The following is a 25802-nucleotide window of genomic DNA, read 5'->3' as shown; positions in this document are numbered from 1 at the left end:
CATTTAATGTTCATTAACAGTTTTCTCCAATCCATAATTTAAACTTCTTTTGTGTCTTTCACTCATGTCACAGTTCCTTAATGCTTTACAGCCTAAGTTGACATAATTAATGGCACAATTACACCATGACCATAATGCTTTCCCTAGTTGGATGATTTTTCAAATGAATTGTTTACATGTTGTTATTATCAACCTTTGAATCCCCTCCAACCAGATATATCTGAATATGTTAATAGCACTTCTATCCCAATACTTTCAACTATTATTGACCTTACTTTCTATAATTCAACTCATTCTGAAATGTCACTTATCCTGTTACTGTTAGAAAAGCCTTTTCACATATGATTTTTCAAACTGCACTGGGCATTCAAGTACACTTTTGTTAACTTGTCAATGCTCATACAGGACTAGGTTATAATTAATTACATAAAAATAAGGAATGTTTTCTCCTATTGATATACAGTACTTAATGCTCCTCTTCCTTCAAGAATAGCAAAAACTAATTAATATATATACATATGTATCAATCACAAATTAGTTATTAGATGGAACAGTCCCATGTTACGTCTTTATGAAATGCTTCTCTACCTTACACTAAACACAGCACGCATAAATTACTTTATAAGCATCTTATATATGCACACTCCTCTATCTTATATTAAACATGGCCAGCATGTATAAGATTCATTGCAAGCTTCTTTTATATGGACACTCCTCTGTCATACACTAAACATTTCGTACATTAGACCCATTGTAAGCATCTTTTACATACACACTCCTCTACCTTACACTAAATGTAGCAAGCATGTATTACAATGTAGGCATTCATTATTTGCTACACTCCTCTAACACTGAATACAGACTGAGCTATGTGATGATCTGTTATCTTTATATTAAAATACCCTAAATCATGTGTATATAAACTGTTAATTCACTTTGTAATTGTATGAAAACAAACCATAAAAAAAGGGTCACTATGGCGATGAAACATACAACATTAGTTAACATTCACACACTGTGTACGTTTGTATTCACTACAAGTCATATTGTACAAAAAGCATGTCCTAACTCATCACTGGTTATTTAGTTTTTAATTAGTTTTAGGAAACACATTTATTATTTCTTGTCCTTGTAAAATTTCAGATGTCACTATCATCACAATACTTGTGCTGTACCTCAAAATAATTTTAATACATAACCAAAACAACAAGGACTCCTTTTGTGGAAATATATTTTTCTTCTATTTGAAGATTAATAACTCAATTAATTACATATTCTCTCAGTATTGTTTTAAGACTATAAAATTAAATATTATTCAAAGCTATAAATTTGTTAACAGTCATATCACATGAATGTTTCATAATCATGTACAGTTTTTTTCCTTGTACCTTCTAAAAGCAAAATTGCTCTTATAATACCAGTGGACAATGATTGTTTCTATGAATTCATAATTAGATTATATAGATGTTATAAAACAATTTCCATCTTCTTCCTAGCAAGTTTCCTTAGTACTAGGTAAATGGAATTTTGCTGACACTCACATCTTTAGCATCATATACAGAATTTAAACATCAAGTTTTCCAGCTGTGAAACCTTAATGACCTTCTTCATTTTCACTAATTTCAATTTTCAGCACAATGGTAATCTAATGATTCTGTAAAAAGTTGCTGACCTAAAATCATGCCAGGCATAATTGAATTTATATTTCTGTTGGAAAAAAGAAATTTAAAATTGGTAACAATGTTCAATGAAACATCTGTACTTAACCCTGTTTTCAGAGTGATCCTAAATCTTCAAAGTGAATAATGTATATTATAATTTCCCCCTGGCATAATCCATAATCCCACAAAACCAGTTTTCTGCCCTATCTTTAAGTTTTTTTTTTATTTTGCTATAGAAAACACTGGAATTTTTTAAGCAATATTTTTATACTCAATGTTTCTCTAGCCTTCTGGTTATTTTTTGGCTATGCTCTTCCACTGTTCTAACAGACCCTTTATATTACTTCTAAGCTTGCTGTCTTGGTTGGAGGTACACCATGAACATCCATATTTTAAGCTCAGTGGTGACAATGAGTGGAAGTTTCATGTATGTAGCTGAAAATCAGTACTGCAGAGAACAATCCATGACACAAATTTGCAATAGATAATCAAAATGGTTCTTAGCTCAACTATTATGAGAACAGTTTTTTAATGATGTAAAATGAACACAAACTATTGTATAACAATATACGTACTTCTAATTTATATAGAAGGTTTCATGTATGATTTTCAAACATTTTTAAATTTATGAATAAAAAAATGTAGTTGGAAGAGATTGATTACTTCTAAATATTAGCTTTTCTTCAATAAAAACAAACTTTTAATTTCATGTCCAAGCAACACATACTTTCCAAATGTGCCTCTCAAAAGAGTAAGCTGAATTTTTTTATATATGTTTCAAATAGTTCTCAGTTTTCAGGTATTTCACTCTAACAATATTTGGTATTTTCAATCTGAACAGTACCTTATGCAAACATGGACTAAATGGCAAAGTCAGAGACTCAAAGTTCAGGTATAGACAGCTTACATTTAGAAATACTGACTAGAGGGAGGGCAACCAGTTAGCAGATACTCTTAACAAAATAGCAAGACTGACTGTCACAGTTATAACACCTCCACAGCTGAAAATATGAAGTGTGTTCAGCAACAAGAACCTTGAACATTCCAATCCATGACCTAGCATACTGACCACTAGGCCTTGGTCAAACTTTCATTAAAACAATAAATCTCCCTACAAATTTAACCACTTTAGGTAATAAATTAACAGAACTCCATCTTTTTTGTCAATCTTTTGTCACACTGAAAATAAATTTAAGATATGGAACCTATTGTACATGTAACCCAAAAATGGACTGACAAAGAAAAAAAGAAGTAATTAAAAAAGCTTGTTGAAGCTAGCTTATTAAAACTCTTTCACAAAATTTTGCTTGAGGCCTTTCTTCTGCCATGACTGTAAAACAGATCATTTAATATAAACTGTTAAATGGCTCTATTTTATGAGACTTATTTATCTAAGTAACATACAAATTGTAACCTATAAAGCATCAGAATAACTTCTTGACAGTTTTAAACAAAATGAGGATTATTCTCAGTATCTGGAAACTATTTTGAAATGGAACTCGTTCTTCTAAAACTCATTAGCTCTAAATTAACTTAATTTAAAGTTGATTGATGCCATTTGTAAACCTTCCTTTATCACATAATCTGTCAATCTTTGTTGAAAAGGAAGTTTGTTTTTGTAAAGTACTCACTTTGAGGATCTGGTCAAAGTGCTTGCTCATGAACTGTTGCTTGGAGGGCAGAAGATGTGTAAAATGATTCTTTACCATGGGTATAAAGTAAGCCACAAGTTGCAGGCACCTAGAAGCTAAGGCTGGAAAAGTACGAATAATGCTACAAGTCATATGAAAAATGTTATTTTTATAACAACATTATGAAACTATTACAACAATCTGGATATTCATAGAAAAAAATGGGATATGTCATATTAAAAAAAACAAAAAACATAGCAAACTTTTTATTCTTCTGAAATAAACATTTTCCTAACCTCAAAATATTAGTAGTTCCAACCACGCATTTAAAATATGCTCTCAGTTCTTATCACAATTCTTAAAACAAATATATATATATATATGTTGCAGGCAGAGGAATATTGAATAGGTTGGTCTTTTTCTCAACTCAGAAGAATTATTCCCAAACTGTTACAAATAACTTTAAATTCCCTAAACACATCCTAGTTGTAATGACAGTATAAAATATTTAGTTATTATTTATTTTAATTCAGACTTTCGATATAACTTACAGTAAGAAACTGATAGAAAAAGCTATATTTCTAATTTGTATGTACAAGCAGCAAGAAGACACACATAAGGTTATTTATTTCATCTCACCAATAACAACTGATTTCAGTTTATCCACTACTACACACAAAACATTAATAAAGCAAGAAAGGTGACATGAAGGGAAACAAATAAGAAATGAAAAAGAAACAGAATTTAACTCACCCTGTATAAACAAAATATTCTGTTTCATCTACTTATATTTTGATTGAAAAGAGATAATATATTACACTCTTTTGCTTTCATCTCACTTCACTTACCTTACTTTTACTCTAAGTTAAATAGTTAAAGCATGTCTAGTTTTATATATTTAACGTTTTGGTACCTTATTATTTTCTTCAAAGGCAAACACAAGCTAAAATGAATCCTTCTGTGTAAATGTATTACCTAATAGGTAAGTACATAGTATATATTGAATTAGATATTTTCAATATAATTATTCAAATTTAATGTAAACTTTTCTATTAAAAGTACTTTTTTTTTTACCTTATTATATTTTCAAGTTCTTGGTTGTTTCATTTAATGAATAACAAAGTGTTAACTCTGGTAAAAAGTACTTTCTTAGCATATCCAAAAAATTAACAAGAGGTAAAGAATGAAGAAATAAAAACACCCTTTTCTGATGCTTTTCAGTACCTTGTTCAAGGAAACGTCAAGTTATTTTGAATTGGAGCCCTGCTGCCATTATTCAACTGTTGCTATATTATCAAATTCCTGATGATGCTGAATGGACTCATACAAAATACATGACCAAGCATCAACATGATTTCATTTTCAAATTTTCTACACTTCCAGCAACAAATGTTATCTTTTCTCACAGATTCATTTAACTTGTGATGCTATATCATTTTTCTCATACTTGAAAACAGATAATCTAAGTGTAGCTGAATTTTCTTGCATAATGTGCTAGATGGACTCTGTCATGTGTTCTTGTGGTACCTCGTGGAACAGTACATATATATAACACTTAAAAGTTCTAAATAACAATGTGCCATAATTCTCCCAGGAGGTTCAAAATGGTCAGCTTTAAAACAGTCACTTTGTTTCAAAGGTATTACCTTTCACATACACCCTAAGAACATTTTACCAAAAGTAATATTTATTTGATTTTTTTTTGCATAATCTGCTAACTGTGGATCCACAACATTTCAAAAGTTACTTTATTCATTCAATGGAAAAGCCTTAATCACAGTACTGGCAAAATTCTCTACATACAAAATGAAAGACAGGTTTCTTTTTGAACCCTCCGATATTATTAAAAAATAAATGTTGAAAAGTTACCTCAATCTCAAGATGTTGCTTTCTAACTCTTTTTAATGACATAAGCTAGAATGGTAGGGTGCACAATTTGCTGAAACCTTTCACAGTAAACGAAAGAAGCACCAAACTTCACTCACCTAAATTTCTAGTTGTAATTGTTTTCAGTCCAGTTAATTGTATTGCTCCAGCTCCAAGCACCAACTGGCAAGTCCGGGAATTAAAATTCTGAAAAATTATTAAAAAAGTAAAGTCCTTTTACAATCAAGCTAAAACTAATTAATACAGATTTTTTCTTTTCTTTCCAAAGAGAAAGGCTAATAAACAAAACAATGGCTAATAGGTTATGTAAGTGAATTACCATATAATTTAAAGAAAAATATTTGTCATATATAAAATTGCTTTTCTGTGATTACTATGTAATTTAGCAATCTTAATAATTAATCAAAAGTGCAAAGATAGACGTTTATATGAGAAATTTCATAAATATCTACAAGTGTTCAAAGGAACTCTACAATATCTGTAGGAAAAACACAAAACACTTTGATTTACGAGTTAAGCATGGACTTCGTTAAAAATTACAATACGAAAGCCCCTTAGACAATTGTGTTTTGTTTTTATTGTAACAAGTTTACCAATAAATATTTGGAAAAAATTATTTAAAATGCTGAAATTTTTACATCACATTATGAACCATATTTTGTAGAAACATGTTTTTTAATGTGTATATTGTAACCTCACTGGGTCACTAGTAGGCTTAAGGACTTATAATGCTAAAAATCTGGGGACATAGTACAGTTAGCCCATTGTGTAGCTTCATGCTTAACTGTGCATATTTTTTCTCATTTTCTTTGTAACAATAGAAAGTTAGATATAAAATTTTGAAATGCAGTTGTTTTTATTATTCTTGGTCTGCTGTCAATCATGATGAATAGTATTCAGAGCATTCTCTTTTGATTTCCTGATGTTGGCTGACTTCAAGAATTTCCCAATGAAGGAGGTTGTAGCTTGCCTAGACCTTCCATTTCTAACTGTAGCGCTCTCCTAAGCACTACAGAACTTATAATGACATATAATGCACTGCCACACCTAGTACACATCCATTAATCCACATGATTTGATCTTCAAGAGCAACATGGAGTATAAATGCAAACATACACACACACACCAGGCAAGAATATTTTAACTTGTACTGTTGAAGTGTGAACAGGGTGCTAGAAGGTCATGGATTTGAGAGATAAGATATCCTGGTAAAAGTGCATAAATTCAATCCAAGAAGTAGTCACAGAATTTGGTCAAGTGTCATTCAGCAGTCTTAGGAAATCCATATGACAACATTCAGGGAAGATCCACCTAAAAGTGCTGTCACAGTGTGACAGTATTAGGAACTTCGTGGTAAATCATTTGACAGCCTTTGGAACTACATAGTACAACATTCAGATCAGATCCAGAGCAGGGTGTGAAAAATACTTGCTTGTTAAGATTGTGAAAGACTGACAGAAAGCATCATTACCACAACATGAACCTGACTTTCTTGGATTTAATGCAATGAATCCATATTTATTAACTTGTTATGCCAACTTTGAGGGATTGCACTGGGGTTTATTACAGTGTACACTGCATCTTGCACATAGGGCATGAGGTCTATTGGCAAAGTGTCTGCTCCTGTAAATGCTCCATTAAATAGTCAGATATCTTAAATACATACACATCCCAGGGGCCTTGATAGAGTATTTTGGGTTAGCAGGTCACAATGTACATCCAGCAGGATAAAGCTTCAGCCGCAAAGAAATGACATTTCATGTCTGGTTTCAAAGTATCTATAGAGATATTTTGGAATAGCTAATCCACAGCCGATATCTTAAACCTAAAGTGTCTCCTTGGAGAATTATTTTGAAAAATTAAATCAGTTTTAGGCAACATCAACTAGCTGAGCTTTCAGAGCAAAAGAAAACAAATGCTTCAGAGGCCTGTCAAAGCAGTTTAATACAGAACAGCAGCATTTATTCTGATTACCGATCACTACAACCTCCTTTATATGTCAGGTAAAAGGCAACTGAAACAGGATATATCAACCTCTTCACGCAAGATTTCTTAATTTTATAGAAATTTTAAACAACCAATAAAGTCAAACCACAGTTCAAAACAAGTTACCATACGAGTATAATAATATGTACAATATAAACAAATTATTCACTACATAACTGATACAACAGTTAGTTTTTTTGAAAGACTATTACTTAATGTTTTTTAAATCAAAAACAATCATAACAATCTTTTAATATACACTATGGTACATTTAGGAAAACATAATATTACACCCACATATTCTAACAGTTTTTAATAAAAAGAAGTGTAAAGAACTTACCTTTAATAAATCTAACAATCGAGTCAAAAGATCAGGAGAAACCATTGGATTGTCTTCTGCACACTGACAATATTCGACTATCATTTTCAGAAGTATTAACACTGTCCTAAGTAACGAAAAAAAGGAGGATATATGGAAATATGTCGAACTTTCAGGTCTGTTTTCTAAGACATATGGACTTCACTTACTTTTTTTTTGAAAAATTCCTTAAAACTTAATTTTGTTTTATTTTATATTCAACTAGAAAAAATATCACGTTTTTGGCAAAATTTAATGATGAAAGAAATAAAGTATGACATCAGTACATATTTTTTGTAATGCTTAAACAGTATTATGATTGTTGGAATGTCTGGATTCCTTTGTCTATATGTGAAAAAGTGTATCTATAGCTATAACTGATCCTAATATTCAGAACTACTTAGAAAAAGCTTAACAATACTGTTGTAGGCTGTTTTTAATTTAGACATTTGTACTGCTATTCGGCCGGATGGGGGTTTGCTATCACATTATGAATCTGTGGCTTAACATTTGGAATTTTTTATCCATTTTTACAACAGTTTAAGAAGTATAAAACTCAAGTTAGGCTACAATAGATGATGATAATTGATTTTTGAGTTTGTTAGCAAGTAGCATTGTGTGTATTATTATTTTACTTTGTTAGCAATATAAACCTTCAGAAGTATTGCAAAGCCAGTTGGCCAGTTCATAGGCTATATCAAAGCATTTGTTGACTCGCATTCAAAATCATATTGAACTACTATTTTATTAATTTATATCATTAAGTTTGATATCAGACTGTAGATTATAATTCAAATTTTCATATTATACATTATTTAATTTTTAAATTTAAAAGTAAATATTAAAAACACACCTAAACATCGATTTTTGTATGTCACATGTTAAGTTGAATGCACCACTGATTCAAATTAGATGTTTGTGATGTCAAAATACAAAGTCTATAGTTTTGTATGAATTAGGAACTCAAATTACTGATAGTGACAAGCTAGAATATAAAATAAGAACATCCTTATCTTTTCTATTTGCCGAGATATTGCTCGTGTACTGAATCAAATACATTGGCCCGGCTCACCTATTTCCATTTTTGGAAACAGTCTCTTATATACATTTACTTCTATATATGACATGTGAATAACCAATCGAAAGCTCAGAATGTCCCCCTAGTGGCTTTCTCAGCCATTTTCAAATATAACGGCATCATCTCTTTCTTTCGAGACAGACCTTTGTGTTGATAAGTTGAGTTTTTAACCTGTTTGAAATTTCATATTTTTAAGACCTAAATTCAACTTAGTTACTAAACTTGATAAATTATAATGGAATTCTATGGTATTGATATAATAATCTATGATTTTTTGATTATTCAAATGTATATATATAAAAAACCTAAAAAAATTTATTTCATTCCACACCCACCACGTGCAAAATTTCTTGAGGCTTAGCAAGCTACAACAAGTAGCAATCGAGTACAAAGGTCGTAACTAGAATAGATAATTGTTTGCTTTACGTCTTCATTTACTGTTCTATGTTTTCAGAAAAACAAGTTTAAGAACTTGTTTGTAAATAGTAATAATCTATGTACATATATAATGTATAATAATTGAAATGTGACTGTATTTTATAAAATACTAGTCTTCTAAACACAGCCAAGACAGGTCACTTTGTAAAGATTAAAGGTCAGTTTTATATTATTGGATACGGTAATATGAGTGCACATGCTCCAAGTCATTGAATGTTCTGTATTGTTATACAGGCATGGCTGAAAAGTCAATATAATAAAAATAATAAATATATATATAAATGTATAATGTTATGAGATATAAGCTATTTAGTCTAAACATTTATGTTTTCATGTTATAATCTGTAGTCATTCTAGAACACAAAAGGTATAATTTATATTTATTTCTTAATTTTTATGGTGGTTATGAGGTCAGTCAAATCGACCGAACCCATACAGAGATTCGTTAGTGAAAATAACATATAAAATATAAGGTTTTTTCTTAAGAAACATTTGATAACTATCTGGACATCTTAAGGATGTCGCATGTGAAATTTTAAAATTTTCTGATGCATAAAAGTATTTTTAATCTTAAAATGAAACTTACTTTGCATGTTGGATAGACAATATGCGAAAAGAAAAAAAGGCATGAGAAAAACATTGCTTAACAAACCTTAAGACTTAATAAAAAAAATCTGGTATTTTGCATATGAAAGCATTGTAATGTTTAATGATAATCTACCAAATTTCGTGAACATACGCTAACTAATTTAAAAGTTATAGCATGAAAACTATAACAAGCACAAAATGGTTAGGAGGTCGGTCCCAGGGACCAAGCCCGTGCTGAAAGAGTTAAGACCTAACTTGTTCTCAAGTTTCGATGTATCATTTTAGTTATGTTTATTAAATAACTCAATATTCCTAACTTGATGTTGTTTAGATATTTCAAAAGAATTAGATATATTTCTAAAAAACATACTTCACTTAGCAATTAATATTTTATAAGAGGTTTATAGTCTGGTAAGTGGAAAAACAAATTCAACATTCTTGGTAATACAAAACACATGGTCTCATCTTGAACAAAATTTTGTGTGTAGATAAATAACTAAGACATGTAGTTTATATGGCACATATTTATTTATATAATCATAGTAAACTGAATATGCATCTGATTTTGTCATAGCAATATAAAAAAACCTCAAATTAGTTTCACCAAAAGCTTGCCTCATTCATTATTTCAATTTATAATATGCAATTCTGTTTTTAACTTGGGATACTTGAAATTCAAGATAACATGACAATTTAACTGACTTCTCTGCTCCATATGTACTTACCCAACAACTTTGAATGTTTCATCACCCACAATCAAATGATCTCTTGGATTTCTTGGTGTATTTATACTATTGCTCTCTCTTTTAGGAAGTGTTAGCATACCTACAAACAACAATACTTAGGTTCATAAATACATCAAGTAAACATAAAGATAAAATAATAATATTAAAAAATGAAATACACTATATGATAAATATATATATCTACTTATAGCAAACAAAATCAAATACCCAAAGTTGATGAGATTTTCCTTTATAACTGGTTTTAAGCACTGTTTATTCATGAATGTGCTTAAACTTCATAAATACACCATAAAGTTTCTAAATAGAAAAAATTTAAAAATAAAATGTACTATATAATTCAGCAATAATGAATATATGTATATCTGCTTATAGCAAAGAAAATCTTATAACCAAAGTTGACGTGTTTTAATCACAATAAGTCATGTCACAGATAAAATACGGTGAAATTACAAGAGCCAAATTCTTTTGGCTTTTCCAGATATTTTGGTACAATTACTATTTGTAATTTGCAAAAACCAACTAGTCACACCATACAATATAGCAACATGTTACTTTCATATGACAAATGAGACAGGGCATTGCTCTGTAAATTAAACAATGAAGATGAATGACTTATGTTACTTAATTTCAAATTCACAAAAAATGTTTATTACCTATATCAAACTTCACAAATTTACTGCACTAATGTTCTATTTTGTTAATGTTTGACTTACTAAGAGAAACAGTAATCTATAAGCATACCTGACTGTAATACATGATCAACTAAGTCTTGAAATTCTACCGGAACATCAGCTTGTTTCCATGGTTCATTATCTAGTATTAGACTGAAACACAGAAATATAGTTGTAGAAAAAAACAGATGTTAAACGATATTTTTGGCAGTCTGCTTCAAAGGAAAATTTTTATATTTTTAAATTTGTAGAACTGAAAGAAAACTCTGATAGACAAGAAGTACTGAAGCCAGATACAATTTTCCAGATAGAGACTCTATATTTTCATCAGATATTTGTTTGTTGGGGTCAGTGTTTTAATGAATGTTTTGTTTTAAACAATGCCAGTTGCAACTTTTATAACAAGATTGCTTCAAGGTGATAATTTCATAAAAGAAGTTTTACATATTTAGTTTTAGAAAGAATCTTTTTACATATATGGTTCTGAAAACACCAGTTGTGAGCTTATGTAAAAAGTACGATATTAGAATAAATCAGTGTTTTTCAAACTGTGGTGTGTACCTCCCTGAGAGGGCATGGCCTTATGGCAAGAGAGCCCAAAAATAATAACGGAGGAAACAGATGAGTTGGATATAACGATAACCTAACAAAGCTATCACTTTGCTTTTGAAGCTTTTTTTTTGCTCTCGCATTTACTCACTCCTTACAAGCATTTTTTATTCAAAAAAATTACTAAAAACAGGTAAATAAGATGATTTTGCTGTTATCACTTGCAGAAATTATTTTAATGTGAAGGGATGGGGCACAATGGAAACTTTGCTGAGTTAGGGGAGCACTGCTACTTAAAGTTTGGAAAACACTGGAATAAATGTTAACAGGACATATATAGGTATGTTTGGGGCAAATGTCATAATTTTTAATTTGGAATATAGTTCAGTGTCAGATAGTTCTGCAGATATCACAATTTAATTAGGTTGTCCGGTTGAGTATGACAATGATCAAATGTTTCTGTAAGTCTCTTATTTCAGTTTCCATGTATTCTGCATCAGCACCTAATGATGCAACTGTCACAACACATCAATATTAAACGAAGGTTATTTTTCTAATAATTTCTAATAAATCCTATCTAATAATATGTGGTAGTAAACAGTTGTGAACTTCTCTGATGATGGCTTGAAATTTAAGGACTTGGGCCAGGCAGTAAAAGACACTTCACCTATAGCTGAATTAAAGAAGTTTTGGAATATCAAAAGACATAGTTACAGCATAATTTCAATTCATCAATTTATTCCAGCAAGATGAAAGGTAATACACTGTATAAACTTATATTCTGTCAGAAAAGATGATATATATTATGTACAATAGTATGATTTACAGACAAATGATACATGATATGTACAACTGTATGGTTTTCAGAAAGATGATACACGTCACATTCAACAGTATGATTTTCTTTTATTATGTTTACTTTGCACCAAAAATTTCACATAAGTAAAAGTGTATTTTTAACCCTATCTCTACGGGTCTTCCTATGGTCATGGGTCAAAGGCCATGTCATCACATTTGTAGACTCACATTAAAAATTTTATTGAACTACTATTTTAGGAATGTATGTCAATAAGTTTGGTATCAAATTGTAGATTATAATTCACATTTTAGTATTATATATTAGTTAATTTCTTAATTTAAAAGTAAAAATTTAAAAAATCCTAAATATCGATTTTTCTGTGTCATGTGGTATGTTGAATGCAGTATTGGTTCAAATTAGACATTTGTGATATCAAGTACAAAGTCTATATTTTCTTATGAACTAAAAATTCAAATTACCAATACTGACAAGCTAGAATATAGGATAAGAACCTCCTATATTTTCTATTTTCTGAGATATTAATATCTTTAGTGAAACAATCCAGGTGGCCCCACCCACCTCTTTCTTGTTTGAAAATACTTGCTTATGTACACCTTCTTTACCCAATGACGTGTGTGCAAAGTTAAAGCTCAGAATGTTCCCCTAGTGGTTTTCTCAGCCTCTGTTGAGTATTTACATGGTAAACCTTTTCTTTTCACCCTGTTTTTGACACTAAGAACATGCGTCATATTTTGAGCATATTGTTTTAGTTATTTTTTTACCTCTCAAGTAATGACAGAAAAGGAAAGCTGCAAACACTTCAATCAACCATGCTGTTATTTCAGGGATAAAAGAAATGGATCAGTTTTATCTAAGCTTAGTTAACTATTATGTTTATTAAATTTGTATATCTTTCCTGAGTCAGTTGAACAGGTGTTTTGGTTAGTTAGTCTTTTTGAACCTAAGTCTTCTTAATCTATTCGGTTTGCTGCAACAAAAATCATGACAAAACAATTTCATGCAGTAGACTTCTGTTCCACCCCTGCTGTACTGTTGTTTTAGAAGAGAACTGTGCAGTTGCTTACTCAACCATCAATTATATTTTCTCAAATTATTTTTGTTATCTTGTTATCTAGAAAAGTTCTGTTATTTATGCTTCATAGCAGTGGAATAAACTTTTGTGCATAATAAAACATGCAAGTTGTGTTAAAACATACAAATTTAGTTTAAAATACAACTGAACTTATAGATGACACATTCGTCTGTGAAATTTAACATGCAAAGTGAATTAACTGTGTAGTCAGAACGTGGATTATTCTTGCATCACATTTCTTTTATCAACAGTACAAGGAGGGGCTTGGTTAATACATTTTTTTGCATAATTGGACCAACTGAAATAAACATAAACACTTGCTCATAGTTATCAAAGCTCATATATGATTTGTTATCACAAATTAGTCAGTATCACATATTTGTTAACTGTTACCATGGGTACTTTTACAGACTTTACTAGGTCTCAAATCAGTTTAAGAAGTAACTGCTAGTGGGGGTAAGATATTTTTTTCTTCTTCTGATGTCTCAAGAGGCATGATGAATTTAATAATTTTCAGAATATATGTATGGGTATATATGTATTAAGAAGTCAGACTTGTAGTTTTTGTTCAATTATGAAATATGGGATATTTCATATCGCATGAACAGAGCAAGCATGAATGACTGACATTCTGGGATTTCTATAACTAGATTATTATTCTTGAAAAATTGTTAATTATGTTTTAGCCATTCTTTACCCCTATCGCCATGGGGATTCTTTACTGTCTATGATGCAAGGTTTAAGTGTCTTACATTCAAAATTTTATCAAACTACTTTTTGTTTATGTTATACCAATTAGAATAGCATAAAATCTTAGCTAATAATCCATATTTTAATAGTATATAAATTTTAAGTTCTTTATTCTACAAGGCAATATTTAAAAAACTCTGAATTTCCCTTAGTGTGACACACGTGACACATTTTCTCTAGGCATCTTCTTTTCTCTATTTTATCCTTCACCCCTTCAAAAAGTCTGAAATTAAATGTAAATTACTCACTATAAAATCATCATCGCTCAGCTAAACTATAATTTTTATAGCCTTCAATTTTGTTTGGTTACAGAGCTATCAAACAGAAAATGGTCAACAAGATTTGATAGCAAAATGTCTGTGAATGATTATAGCCATTTAAGAGGAACCCATTCCGGGTACAGACAGAATACCTGGTCAGGGCACCTGAAAGAAAGGAAAGCATTAGGCAGGTGATATCCCGAGGAAGCAGAAACAGCGATGTGGTGTAGGTAATGGGTGATGAATGTGTGCAGAGTCATACAGATGCCCAATTGTAGAATCTCTTCCAATGGCCGATGAAGACAAGAGGCAAGGAAGAAGGTAAGGTGACAGATATGATATGAGAAAAACGTGAAAGAGATCATGCTGGGAAGGAGACAAAGAGGAATAAGCCAATTGGATCAAATGTCAAAACCAATTGGTCAGGGTAACCAGGGAAAGATCACAGGAAGAGGAAGGTTGCCATGGGATAAAAAGGTGGGAATGAGGACCCTGAACAGAAGCCGTGCAAGCAATATAACAACAGATGGCACAGACAGGACAGGGAGTCTATCCTGATCAGGATGAGGGTAGAGATGTGATATAGAGGATAGGCAGATAGGGGAAAAGGAGGACTGACCATCATCGAGCTGCAGAGGTTGTAGGAAGGAAAGCACTATCCAGATAAAGGATAAGGTAGGAGGAGTGGTACAAGGTCTTGGTAATGCCAAGGGCAAAAATATCCGACCTACGACGATGACTGCAGGCCAGGAGGAGGAAATACACCTTCAAAGAAAGGTGAAACAGGGAATACATAAACAAAGGTTCAAACTGAGATAAAGTGAGGGCATAAAGGACCACATTAATGTCCCATTCTGGGTGAGACGTATGCCTCAGTGGCCAATAGAGCCAGAAGGAACAGATCAACATGCAATGGACAGAGGAATCAAAGACCCTGCAGAAATGGGAAAAAATGTAGGTATGGGATAACGCCACCCGAAACCGAGTAGACTGAAGAACCTCTCTCAAAGAGCCATGTTAGAAACTTGGAGATACAGGCAATCATTGGGTGAGAAGCCTGGAAACCCCGAGTCAATGCTCAGGAGCTATAAACATTTCACTTGCATTGATAGATGGCCGAAGAAGAAGGGCGAATTGAATGGGCTAAATATGAAGCGCAGGATGGAACACCAGTGACTGGAGTTGACAGAGCAGGTCAAAATGGAAGATAAGAGGAAGGGGGGGGGAAACTTGCAGTTGGAGCAATCGAGGGAACCAAGGTTGAGCAGGCCAGTAAGGTGCAAGAAGAAAGATCATGCACAGAGAGGCATGGATGAGAGAGACCACCCAATGAAGTAAACAGATGGGATGGTAAACATAAAGGAACAGATGAGACCATTCCAAGCTGAAGGCATCAACAGCCAAGGCTTGAGGATGGGGAACCAGGGACCAAAACTAAGGTAATTTGTGATTGAGGGTGGTTGCAAAGGCATCGGTATGGGGTGTACCTAGATGCAGACAGAGCCACCGAAAAATGGTAGGATGCAGGGGCCACTTCATGGGATAAATGCAATCCGGTCAGGAAAAACAATTAGCCATGAGACTGAAAGCACCCAGTACACGACACACCATCAACCGAATTCGATGTGTGTGCCAAATAAAATTACATCCATAGTGCAAAATCACAAGGATCTGGACCTGGTGCCACCTTGGTGATTGATATAAGCCACTATGATAGAATTGTCAGAATGGATCATAACCAGCCAGTGGTTGGCAAGAGAAAGAAAATGATCCAAATCCCGATGAACAGCCAGGAGTTTGAGAACAATGATGTGAAGAGAACTCTCCTCCACAGACCAATGACACAAAACCTTCTGGTGATCCAGGCACCCCAGTCCTTGAGGGATGCATCTGTGAACAGAAGTAAATCTGGCCACGGAGGAGGTAGCGGGACCCAGTCGATGTATGGGCCCTGTTCAATCAGTAATGGAGATCTCTACAAGAGATGAGGGAAGGGATATAGAAGTATCCAAGTGATCCCGGGGAAGGTTCCATTGATCGTGAATGACCCAATGAAGAAACCACATATGGGCCCTGCCCAGAGGTATGACAGGGGTCATGGAAGACCACATTACCAAAGCAATAGAACCTCACGAGCTGTAAGTGAGGGAACAGACAGGGTTTTCCAGGTGGTCCATTCCATAGAATGGAGCCGGAGAGGAGAAAGTTGGGGCTTGAATGAGATGGGTGTTGAAGAAAACACCCAAGTGGATAAAGTATTGGATAGGGCAAAGGAAAGACTTCTCCAATTTGACCAACCAGCCCACCCATGCAGCTTCGGCCAGGAGCTGATGAATGTGACAGGCTGATTCCTGTTCAGAAAGAGTAAGAAGCTAGTCGTCCATATAAACATGGAAGTTCAACCCCATAGCATGAATATGCTGAGCAAAGGAGCAGAGCTCATGACAAAACATATATAGTGCTGAGGCTAGGCCAAAAGCTAAGGCATAAAACTGGTACACAACCCCCTAATGGACAAACTGAAGATATGGATGTGAATACTCTGCCACAAGAATGTGCAGGTAAGCATTGAAAACATCCACCTTGGTCATCCATAGACCTGGAGAAAATGCCTACTGAAGAGAAAGGTATATCTCCATGGTAAAGCGAAGAGTGTGAACAAACTGAGTGAGACAGGATAAATCGAGGATAGAACGCCAGTTTCTGGTCTTCTTGAGAACCACTAACAGGCAGGAGTAAAACTCCCGTGAACCTGGTTCGATAGCCTGTTGTGCGATGAGGTCCTGAACCACCTACGACAGACACTGCCATGTCAGGGATTTCGAGGAGAAGGAAAGGTAAAAGGAGGGGGTGAAAGGGGATAATGTACTACTCTGAGAGCACTCTGTGAACCCAGACATTGGCGAGAAAAGGTCCCCACTGATGAATGAAATTCAAGAGATGAGCCCCCACTGGGCCCGAACCAACTATGTATTCACCAGTACTGCTGTTGGCAGATAATGCGTCATTGAATAAATTGTCAAACCGTAGCACCGTGGGAGGGTGGGACAGGAAGAGCTTGGGAAGGGGAAGGTCAGGGAACAGGAACCAGGTACCTCGCTTGGGCACAATTGTGACAAACAAACTATGGAGTTAATAAGTTAATGCACTGAAGACTCAGGAACCGAGTCAAACACATAACACTGAAAAAAGTGCATGTGGAGATCTCAGATAAGGAGGCTGGAGACGGGTCCACGCAAAATTGAGTCACAGCCCAAAAGGTCCCAACAACAAACAAACCACGTTTGAAGCGCGAAAGCTGAAGACAAGCCAACATAGAAGTAAAGATGGAGATGATTTCAGCAGAAAACCCCTGACAAAAGGTGAAGGGAGGAAAGGTACCTTAACAAGGCTGTGAGGATGAGAAAATTGGGCTTGGGTAAGTTGGACAGGGTAATTTGGATTTGCCTCCCAAACAGGTAGAACTGACTCCAACAACTGTTAGTCAAGAAAGGGAAAGTCTGCCTGATGCAAAGCAAGGGTGGACTAATCTGAAGTCCCTGGGGGACTAGGCATACTAACACCATCCCCCAGTTGAGAGGGAAATCGGTCCACATGAATCGGCACAGGGGAAAGACTAAATAGGGTCCAGAAGGTTGTTTCATGTAAGAGGAGAAGGTCTAGGGTCATAGGAAACAGGTGTAAGAAACAAAACATCACATACCTGAGAGATAAAGTCTGAAAAGACCAATGACGGACGAGCTTAATCATCAGGTAGTGAAAGGGAAGGCCCAGCAAACTCTGAGGGGGTGGGAAACAAATGATCAAAATCGTTGTCTGCCTGGTCCAGCTTGAAAGGCTCAGAAGGAAGTGGGACAGAAGTTGGTGAGAGAGGTTGGCTCATATTGCTTAATGTCCCGGCGAATGAGTGACAATATATCCCATGATGAGTCACTGAAAATACAGCATCAAATGCTGGCAAAGTAGTGGTGCGTAGATAGAGTCAAATGCATCACGTGATAGTAGTGCTCTCCTATTGGTAGTAAGGTGACGCACGGTGATTTGCATGAGAGACATGTTGGAACTTTAGATTCCAACAGAGAGATGATTAAGGCTTGTGGCATGCATTTCTAAAAAAGTTTGCATACAGAGGGCAGCACAAAATGAGAAAAGCTGGGTACCGACATATACGCGAGGGTAGGAGGAGGGCATCCAATCTTAAGGGTGAACTGCATTTGGGTGTCTCAACTCTGGGAATTAGTTACTCATCTGGATGATCTTGTAACTCCCTCTACAATGGCAGAACACCACCACCCTACTCTCAACTGAATAGTTATAGCCATCTTTGTGGAACCCATCCAGCAAGTTGCCTCCATTGTTATCCACCCAAGCAGTTTGGAACTGGTAGGTGATAAAGACTCCCATACTCAATTGGAAGAAAGGGGGGGAAAAGTGCGGTGGAGAGTTCTGAGGGACTGCAATGATATATATTTTCCTTGTTGTGAAATATTAAATTATACTATTTTGGGTTGGTTTATGTGAAAAAATACAAACATTTTAACATAAATCACAAAAATTTATTGATATGTCATTATCTTAAAAGCATATATAAATACATACTTTTCATTTAGGCAGGTTTTCATTTCACATATAAAACTTAATACTGTTTCTGATTTGGCATAATGAAATGGTTCTTTATTTGAAAGTTTTATTTTTAAACATGTTCTACAAATTACCTAATCTCAAAATACTACAGTTAACTTCAGAAGCAGTTTTACTATAAGATATATTAAAATGCATGAAACTTGTATTAGGTATTCTTGTATTAGGTGTAACTCTACTTAAAGTTTTTCTGATAGCAAAAGAATAAATAATCATCAAAATAAGCTATAACTGTGTTACATGGCTTTTCATATTATATTTCGAAGAACAGAAATTACATAACTCAGTGTGAGAGAATACATTTAAGCTCTCAGCAGTTTAGTAACTGAATTAATAGTCCTGAATTGCTTACATAACTGCCAAGTATTGTCTAAGCTCATTATCAATTACACTGTTATCTACCTCATTATTCGGGTTCATAAAAGGCAAACATGGATCATTGTCTGGTTATTGTCAAATTTAAGCAGTTTAAGATAATACAAAATGGGTAATCCAAATTTAAATTTTGTGCACTTTCATTAAACAAACATAATGAGTCATCAGTATAATTCAAAGTTTTCCTACTACCATTTTTCCCATTATGACTTCTTTGTTCAGCATAATTTACTTCTTTTATATCTTACAATGTTAAAGAATGTGTCATAGTATTAAACAAAACAAAATAAATCACCTCTCAAAATAAAATAATGTATACAAACAAAAACTTACCTTAGTTTAGTTTTTCTTTCTTCGTGAAATTTAGTGACGAAACGGTTTGCCTGAAAATAATGGTACCAACTACTATTAAATCTAAGTGCATTACGCATAAAATATTAATTGCATAATTTTTCAGGAAGACCAGTACCACTTGGAATCCTTTTACAGAAATCAACACTTCCAATGATTAATATGCTGAAGTGATAAAGACTTTTGTTCTTAAAATCATTTATTTGATAAATAATGCAATAACTCTACACTTTGATGAGATTTGAAACTACACATAATACCAAATCTTAACTAATAACTTTGGCTCATTAAAAATTATCTGTATGAAACTGAATAGTAAAACTTTATGAAATGTGTAAAAGCATTTTAAGACAGTGTTGTAGCTGAAGTAATTCCTTCACTTTGAAAGCACTATGAGACACTGTTGTAAATGAAGTGGTTTCTTCACTTCGAAAGCACTATGAGACACTGTTGTAAATGAAGTGGTTTCTTCACTTTGAGAGTACTTTGAAACATTGTTGTAAATGAAGTGGTTTCTTCACTTTGAGAGTACTTTGAAATATTGTTGTAAATGAAGTGGTTTTTTTCACTTTGAGAGTACTTTGAATCATTGTAGTAGATGAAGTGGTTTCTTCAATTTGAGAGTACTTTGAGACTGTTTTAGATGAAGTTGTTTCTTTACTATGAGAATATTTTGAGACAGTGAAACTTCTTCATCTACAACTTCACTTTGAAAGTAGTTTGACAGTGTTGTAAATGAAGAAGTTTCTTCACTTTGAAAGTAGTTTGACAGTGTTGTAGATAAACTGGTTTCTTCACTTTAGTAATTATAAGAGTACAGGAGAATAATACCATCCAAAGTGGGATCGCACTGACAATAATATACTGATAGCTCATGTTCATCATTTGGCAGATCTTATTAGCAGCAGACTTTAAAGAATACAATTTATTCTTAAACAAATCTACATATTTATATCTGAAGACATAAGAAAAGGTAGAAATTAAAAACATAAAACAAAAGTAGAGAAGTTTAGGTGGCAATACACCTTCTGTATTAAATGTAAATTTGTTCTTTAAAAAAAAGGAAAATTAGTATTAAAAATAAATATTCTATAAAAAGAAATTGGTAAATATTTTGAGTGTTGTAATCATACATGAGTAAAGACACTGTTTTTCATAACCAGATTATAGTTTAAGATAAAAACAAAACAAGAAACTAAAATAATTTACAAAGTAGGATGTACATGTCTTAAAAACTACAAATATCATCACAACTGTTGGTTTGTTGCACACTGACATATTATGGTGACTATGTGAAAAGTCAGATATTAAAAAAGAAAGTTAAGCAACAAATGATATTACAGAAAACTTTATTTGACTATACATGTAAAACATCTCATCATAATGCACAGTTATGAGTCAAACTATCCATGTTGACACTAAGTTTGTTTCAGGAATATTTCGTATTGATGAAGTGTATTTCACAACTTACACTTCACAAATAACTCATTAAAACTAAATGAAAAGTAAAGTAAAAAAAGGTAATACTTGTATTTATATGAATGTCTGCCCATTTCCTTTGTTAATTTCTTATTTATCGTTTAAGGATGGAAAATACTGTCTCAGGTATTGAAATTGTTTACTATTAATCAATTAACTGCTGCATGAGGTTGCATAGCTACAGTTATAGGTTCTTTTATCGCAAGTAGTGAAAATGCAACAATGGTACATTGTTCAATGATAGTGTGCTAGTTTTATTCTGTTGCTGATTTTCATATGTTTTTTCAGGAAGTGCTTACATATTAGTTGTGCTCTTATTATTACAGGGTGATTTTTTTCTTTGAGCACTGTATTTCCACAAATATTTGGGTATTTACTAATTATATAATGTTTTAAACAGTAAAGTGTACAAATCTAACACTTTAACATATGCAAGGAGAAGCAAGTGGTATTTGTCGTACTGGGCAGTGTCCACACAAAATAGTTTACTATGAAAACTTGTTTATTATTCTTTGCAGGAATACTTCCTTAGCTATAAACTTCTGAGTGAGTAAATTGATTTAGGTGACATAAGGAAAATCACACTTAGCTATAATTTATGTTTCATGCATATGTTTAGTTTAAACGAGAGGCTATGTAGAAGGGAATATCAAATTAGTGTTGTGTTTTTATTTTATAACAATTTTAAACATTTAGGTAACTACACTACTGTTTAGTTAAACATCCTTGTTAACACATCGTTATTTGTATAACGTTTTTCCCCTTATAAACAGATACACATAACAGGTTATTCAAGCAAAATATCAAGGAGAGAATTGTTCACATTTGAACATTCCATCAACCAATAATGCTTTGTTACATTATAAACTATGGACCAGAATAATTCCTTCTTATGGGTAGTTGGACAGTACAACAGTAATAATAAAAAAAAAGAAAAAAAAACATTAATAAGATTAAAAATGAGATAAAGAATATTAAAGTTTTGAAAAAATATCATAATTGAAACCTCTTTTCTGGCAAATGAATTACATATGTGCATCATAATGTTGGTGAATAGACAGATTACAAATAACTAAATCAGGATTAATAAGAAATGCTTTACATATTTCCAACACGTTGGAAGTGATACAGAGTATACAGTGAGATGATAGTTCCTAGCAGTTATTTCCTGTGAAATGTTGTCTATAGATCTACATTGATTTGTTCATGATTTCTTTTCAGAATACTTTAATGATGAAAACTACCTAACCTCAAAAGTAAACAGTACTTAGATTGCACATTTGGTCATCATGGTGATCATATATGGTTTACATAAGTACCCAAAGTCACTCCTATTAATATACAAATATGTAATTCAAGAATGGTTAAATTTTGATTCTTGCAAACAATGCTTCAATTAGGTAAAAAACATTTTATTTCTAAGTAAGAATGAACTGTAAAATTATGCTTCAAAAAGTCTCAGATTTCCTTACACGCTCACCTGTGTTTGAAGTGCTAGTCTTAGAGAAGTGCTTCTTCTACCACACACATATTCGCATTCTTTGCTGAAATTCTCAATACTACGTGCTAAAGTACCAAACTCTTCAGTTGACAACTTCTCAAGAGAGCCATCCTAGTTGAAAGAAAAACTTATTAACTTAAAGTAAGTAACATTTATTAAAATCTTAAGAAATTTAAACTTCACCAAAAATCAGGAAATACACAGTGAGAACTTTTGCAGTTAATTAAAAGAGTTACATGCTCATAATGACTGTATAGTATTCAGTAAGAAGCAAAAGCACATGTAAATGCTATAATGGGAGAATTTTATACATTCTGCATAATTTGCTAATATAAATTACATTTAGTATATAATTATCAGACAAAATAGATTGGTAATTTTTTGCTTACTAATTATTTTAAAAATATATTAGCTTAAAGGTAAAAAAAGTGTTAAAAAAATTAATTAATTTAAAAAAAATCTAGTATTTCATTTTGTTGATTAATTTTAACAAAGCAAACAGAAGTCCCAATGTATGTCAATGTTTAATAAACACATCTGAGTATATTCTCAGTTCATAAACTGACAAGCTTTTAGTAAACATTATAAGTCCATTATACACAACAAAGCAGATGTTTTAACAAGTATTTCTACTAAAGATTTGTCTGTGAATTTTTGAAACCTTTATTGAGTCAGTCAGAATGAAAAGTGATTTTGATGCTAAGAATAAAAATATTTCTTTTCATCTTAAAGTTCCATATTTCATTTGCATAAGCCAATAGAACCTCTTAAGTGAATATTGTTTTTTACTGGTAAATCTGTATCTTTTATCTATTATTTTCTCTATCCTAACACTTACTGTACTGAAATCGTTACTGTACAATGAAGTGAAAAGTTGAAAAACATGGGAAATAAAATTAAACAATATCTTTTTATTCTTATTCTTCTTTGAATGTATTATTTTGTGAAATTTAAATTTTGAATATATTCACAGTTTCAACTGTTAACCTTCTTCACATCTCTTTTCTTTTAATTTTATAGTTTCATTGCTTATACCATCCTCCTCTATCAAAATCAAAAATTCCCAGTAAGAGCCAATTACTCATCTGTCATATACACCACAAGCAAAGTGCATGACTCATGTGATCTTCAAGAGTGTAAGCCATAATTCTGCTGGGCCTCATTTTTTTTTTCTTTCACTATCTTAGGAAAATTCTTGTATCTTTCACATATACATTTTAGAACACAAAAAATATATTAGGCACTGGAATAGAATGTCCCAGTAATTTATTTGGCTTTCTAAGTAAGCTATAAACAGGCTTAAAAAATCTGTACATTCTCAGAGCAAAGACCTATGATCACCAAAACCTAATAGTTCTACATTAAGTTTACATGGAAAATATAAATGACAGCTTTCAAATATTTCTATAGAGGAGAAAATGCTCTTTATATTGGGTATAAACATATCCATCAGCCTTGTAAAGAACTGTTAGCGAACAGTATAAAAATACAAACAAAGAGTTGGCAAATTTATTGATATCTTAGCAAATCTTTTGAAATTAAGAAATTAAGCTTTAGATATTATAAAAAACCTGGATCATAAACTATGTTTTGATGGCAAGTTTACCGATGTATTGATAATAAAGTTCATTAAATTTTGAATGAAATGCTGTAAAACCTCATGATATGAGCACATTCACCTAATAATGTGGAGTTATAAGTAACAATATAAAGTTATTCATGGTGATTAATGGCATTAAGAAATTAGATGAGTACCCTCATTAATGATGGTGTTTTATCGACAATAAATCTACAACTGCTGCCACATTATATCATATAACAACTTATTTAACTTAATAATTTTAATTCTGTCTATCTAAACTTGTGATATAATGTCCCACAAGTATGATAAGATTTTGAAATTATAATTGTGCATCATTTAGTATCAGTGGTTTTCAGGGTGATGTATAATTATACAGTTTGAAACTCTTGATTATGTTTTTAGTAAGTATCTATAATCTAACAATTTGTCAATTGATGATCTTACTTTTATGGACCAAATTAAGTTAGCTAAAAGTTATCGTTTTCATACACTGAAAATAATTTCCAATAGGTACTTACCTCCTCTCACACATTAGCTTTTCTAATCTTCCACTGCCTGCTAACGCATTCAAAATAAATTTTCTTACTTCATGCACTGGCCTTTATACACTATAAGTTCGAGCTGCTCATTTAACATGAATACAGCATGCGACAACCTTCCACCAATAGGAGCATGATACACTCTCTTAGAGCAGCTGTCTCCCTCTATCTACTTGACATGAACATCACTTTTTGACATTAAGCTCACAAAAAGCAGAAGAACACCAGAAGTGGGGAGTGAGAGGAGGTAAGTATCTATTGGAAATCTATTTTCAGTGCAAGAAAATGATAGCTTGTGATACAATATATACCTCCACACACACAATAACTAGAATCCTACATTGAGTACATTGAGTGATTGTTGTAAAATAAAATAAGAGACCTCCTGTGGAAAGCATCCATTGAGAATCGAACAGGTGTACTCTGTAATGAAATAGAAGCACACATGTGGGTTCTGGAATAGGTATGTTCTTCACCCTTGAAGAAGTAGAGTGTTGTGAAATTGGCAGCATTGAGGCCTTGAGCTAGTAAGAGAAAGACCTTGGAAAACAACATATAAGGTGTAAATAATCAGCATGAGTCCCACTCCATCTTCAACTGTACAAATGTGACTGGAAACAAACTGACTCTGGTAGGAGGAGTTACTAGTAATATAAAGACAACATGGACACAGATAGGTAACCCAAACCCACATGGAAAAAACAAAAAGCCAACAGCCAGTTTACAGAACTATGAAGATAGAGACATTCAATGAAACATTACTTAACCCCAACAGTACAGATGAGGTTTCACATCCCATCCTCGGTATTACAAGGCAGAGGACCTCACATAAAACCAGT

The 25802-nt window shown here is 32.8% G+C and overlaps 1 protein-coding gene across 4 annotated transcripts in view; it reads right to left on the bottom strand.

Annotated features, from left to right (window-relative positions):
* LOC106457786 (vacuolar protein sorting-associated protein 54-like) overlaps positions 1-25802 on the bottom strand; it is a 111145-nt gene that overhangs the window by 6449 nt on the left and 78894 nt on the right. For all 4 annotated transcript variants that reach the window (XM_022383830.1, XM_022383829.1, XM_022383828.1 and 1 more), the window contains exons 16-22: positions 22822-22953; positions 19845-19894; positions 11115-11197; positions 10353-10452; positions 7506-7611; positions 5278-5365; positions 3293-3414 (exon numbers count right to left, since the gene is read on the bottom strand). In XM_022383830.1, the coding sequence (XP_022239538.1) occupies positions 3293-3414; positions 5278-5365; positions 7506-7611; positions 10353-10452; positions 11115-11197; positions 19845-19894; positions 22822-22953 (681 nt within the window). The remainder of the gene's footprint in view (positions 1-3292; positions 3415-5277; positions 5366-7505; positions 7612-10352; positions 10453-11114; positions 11198-19844; positions 19895-22821; positions 22954-25802) is intronic.

This window comes from Limulus polyphemus, unplaced genomic scaffold (assembly GCF_000517525.1).
Source record: "Limulus polyphemus unplaced genomic scaffold, Limulus_polyphemus-2.1.2 Scaffold373, whole genome shotgun sequence".
NCBI lineage: Eukaryota > Metazoa > Arthropoda > Merostomata > Xiphosura > Limulidae > Limulus > Limulus polyphemus.
The sequence above is the reverse complement of the archived record's forward strand: the minus strand, read 5'-3'. Positions and strand labels throughout refer to the sequence as shown.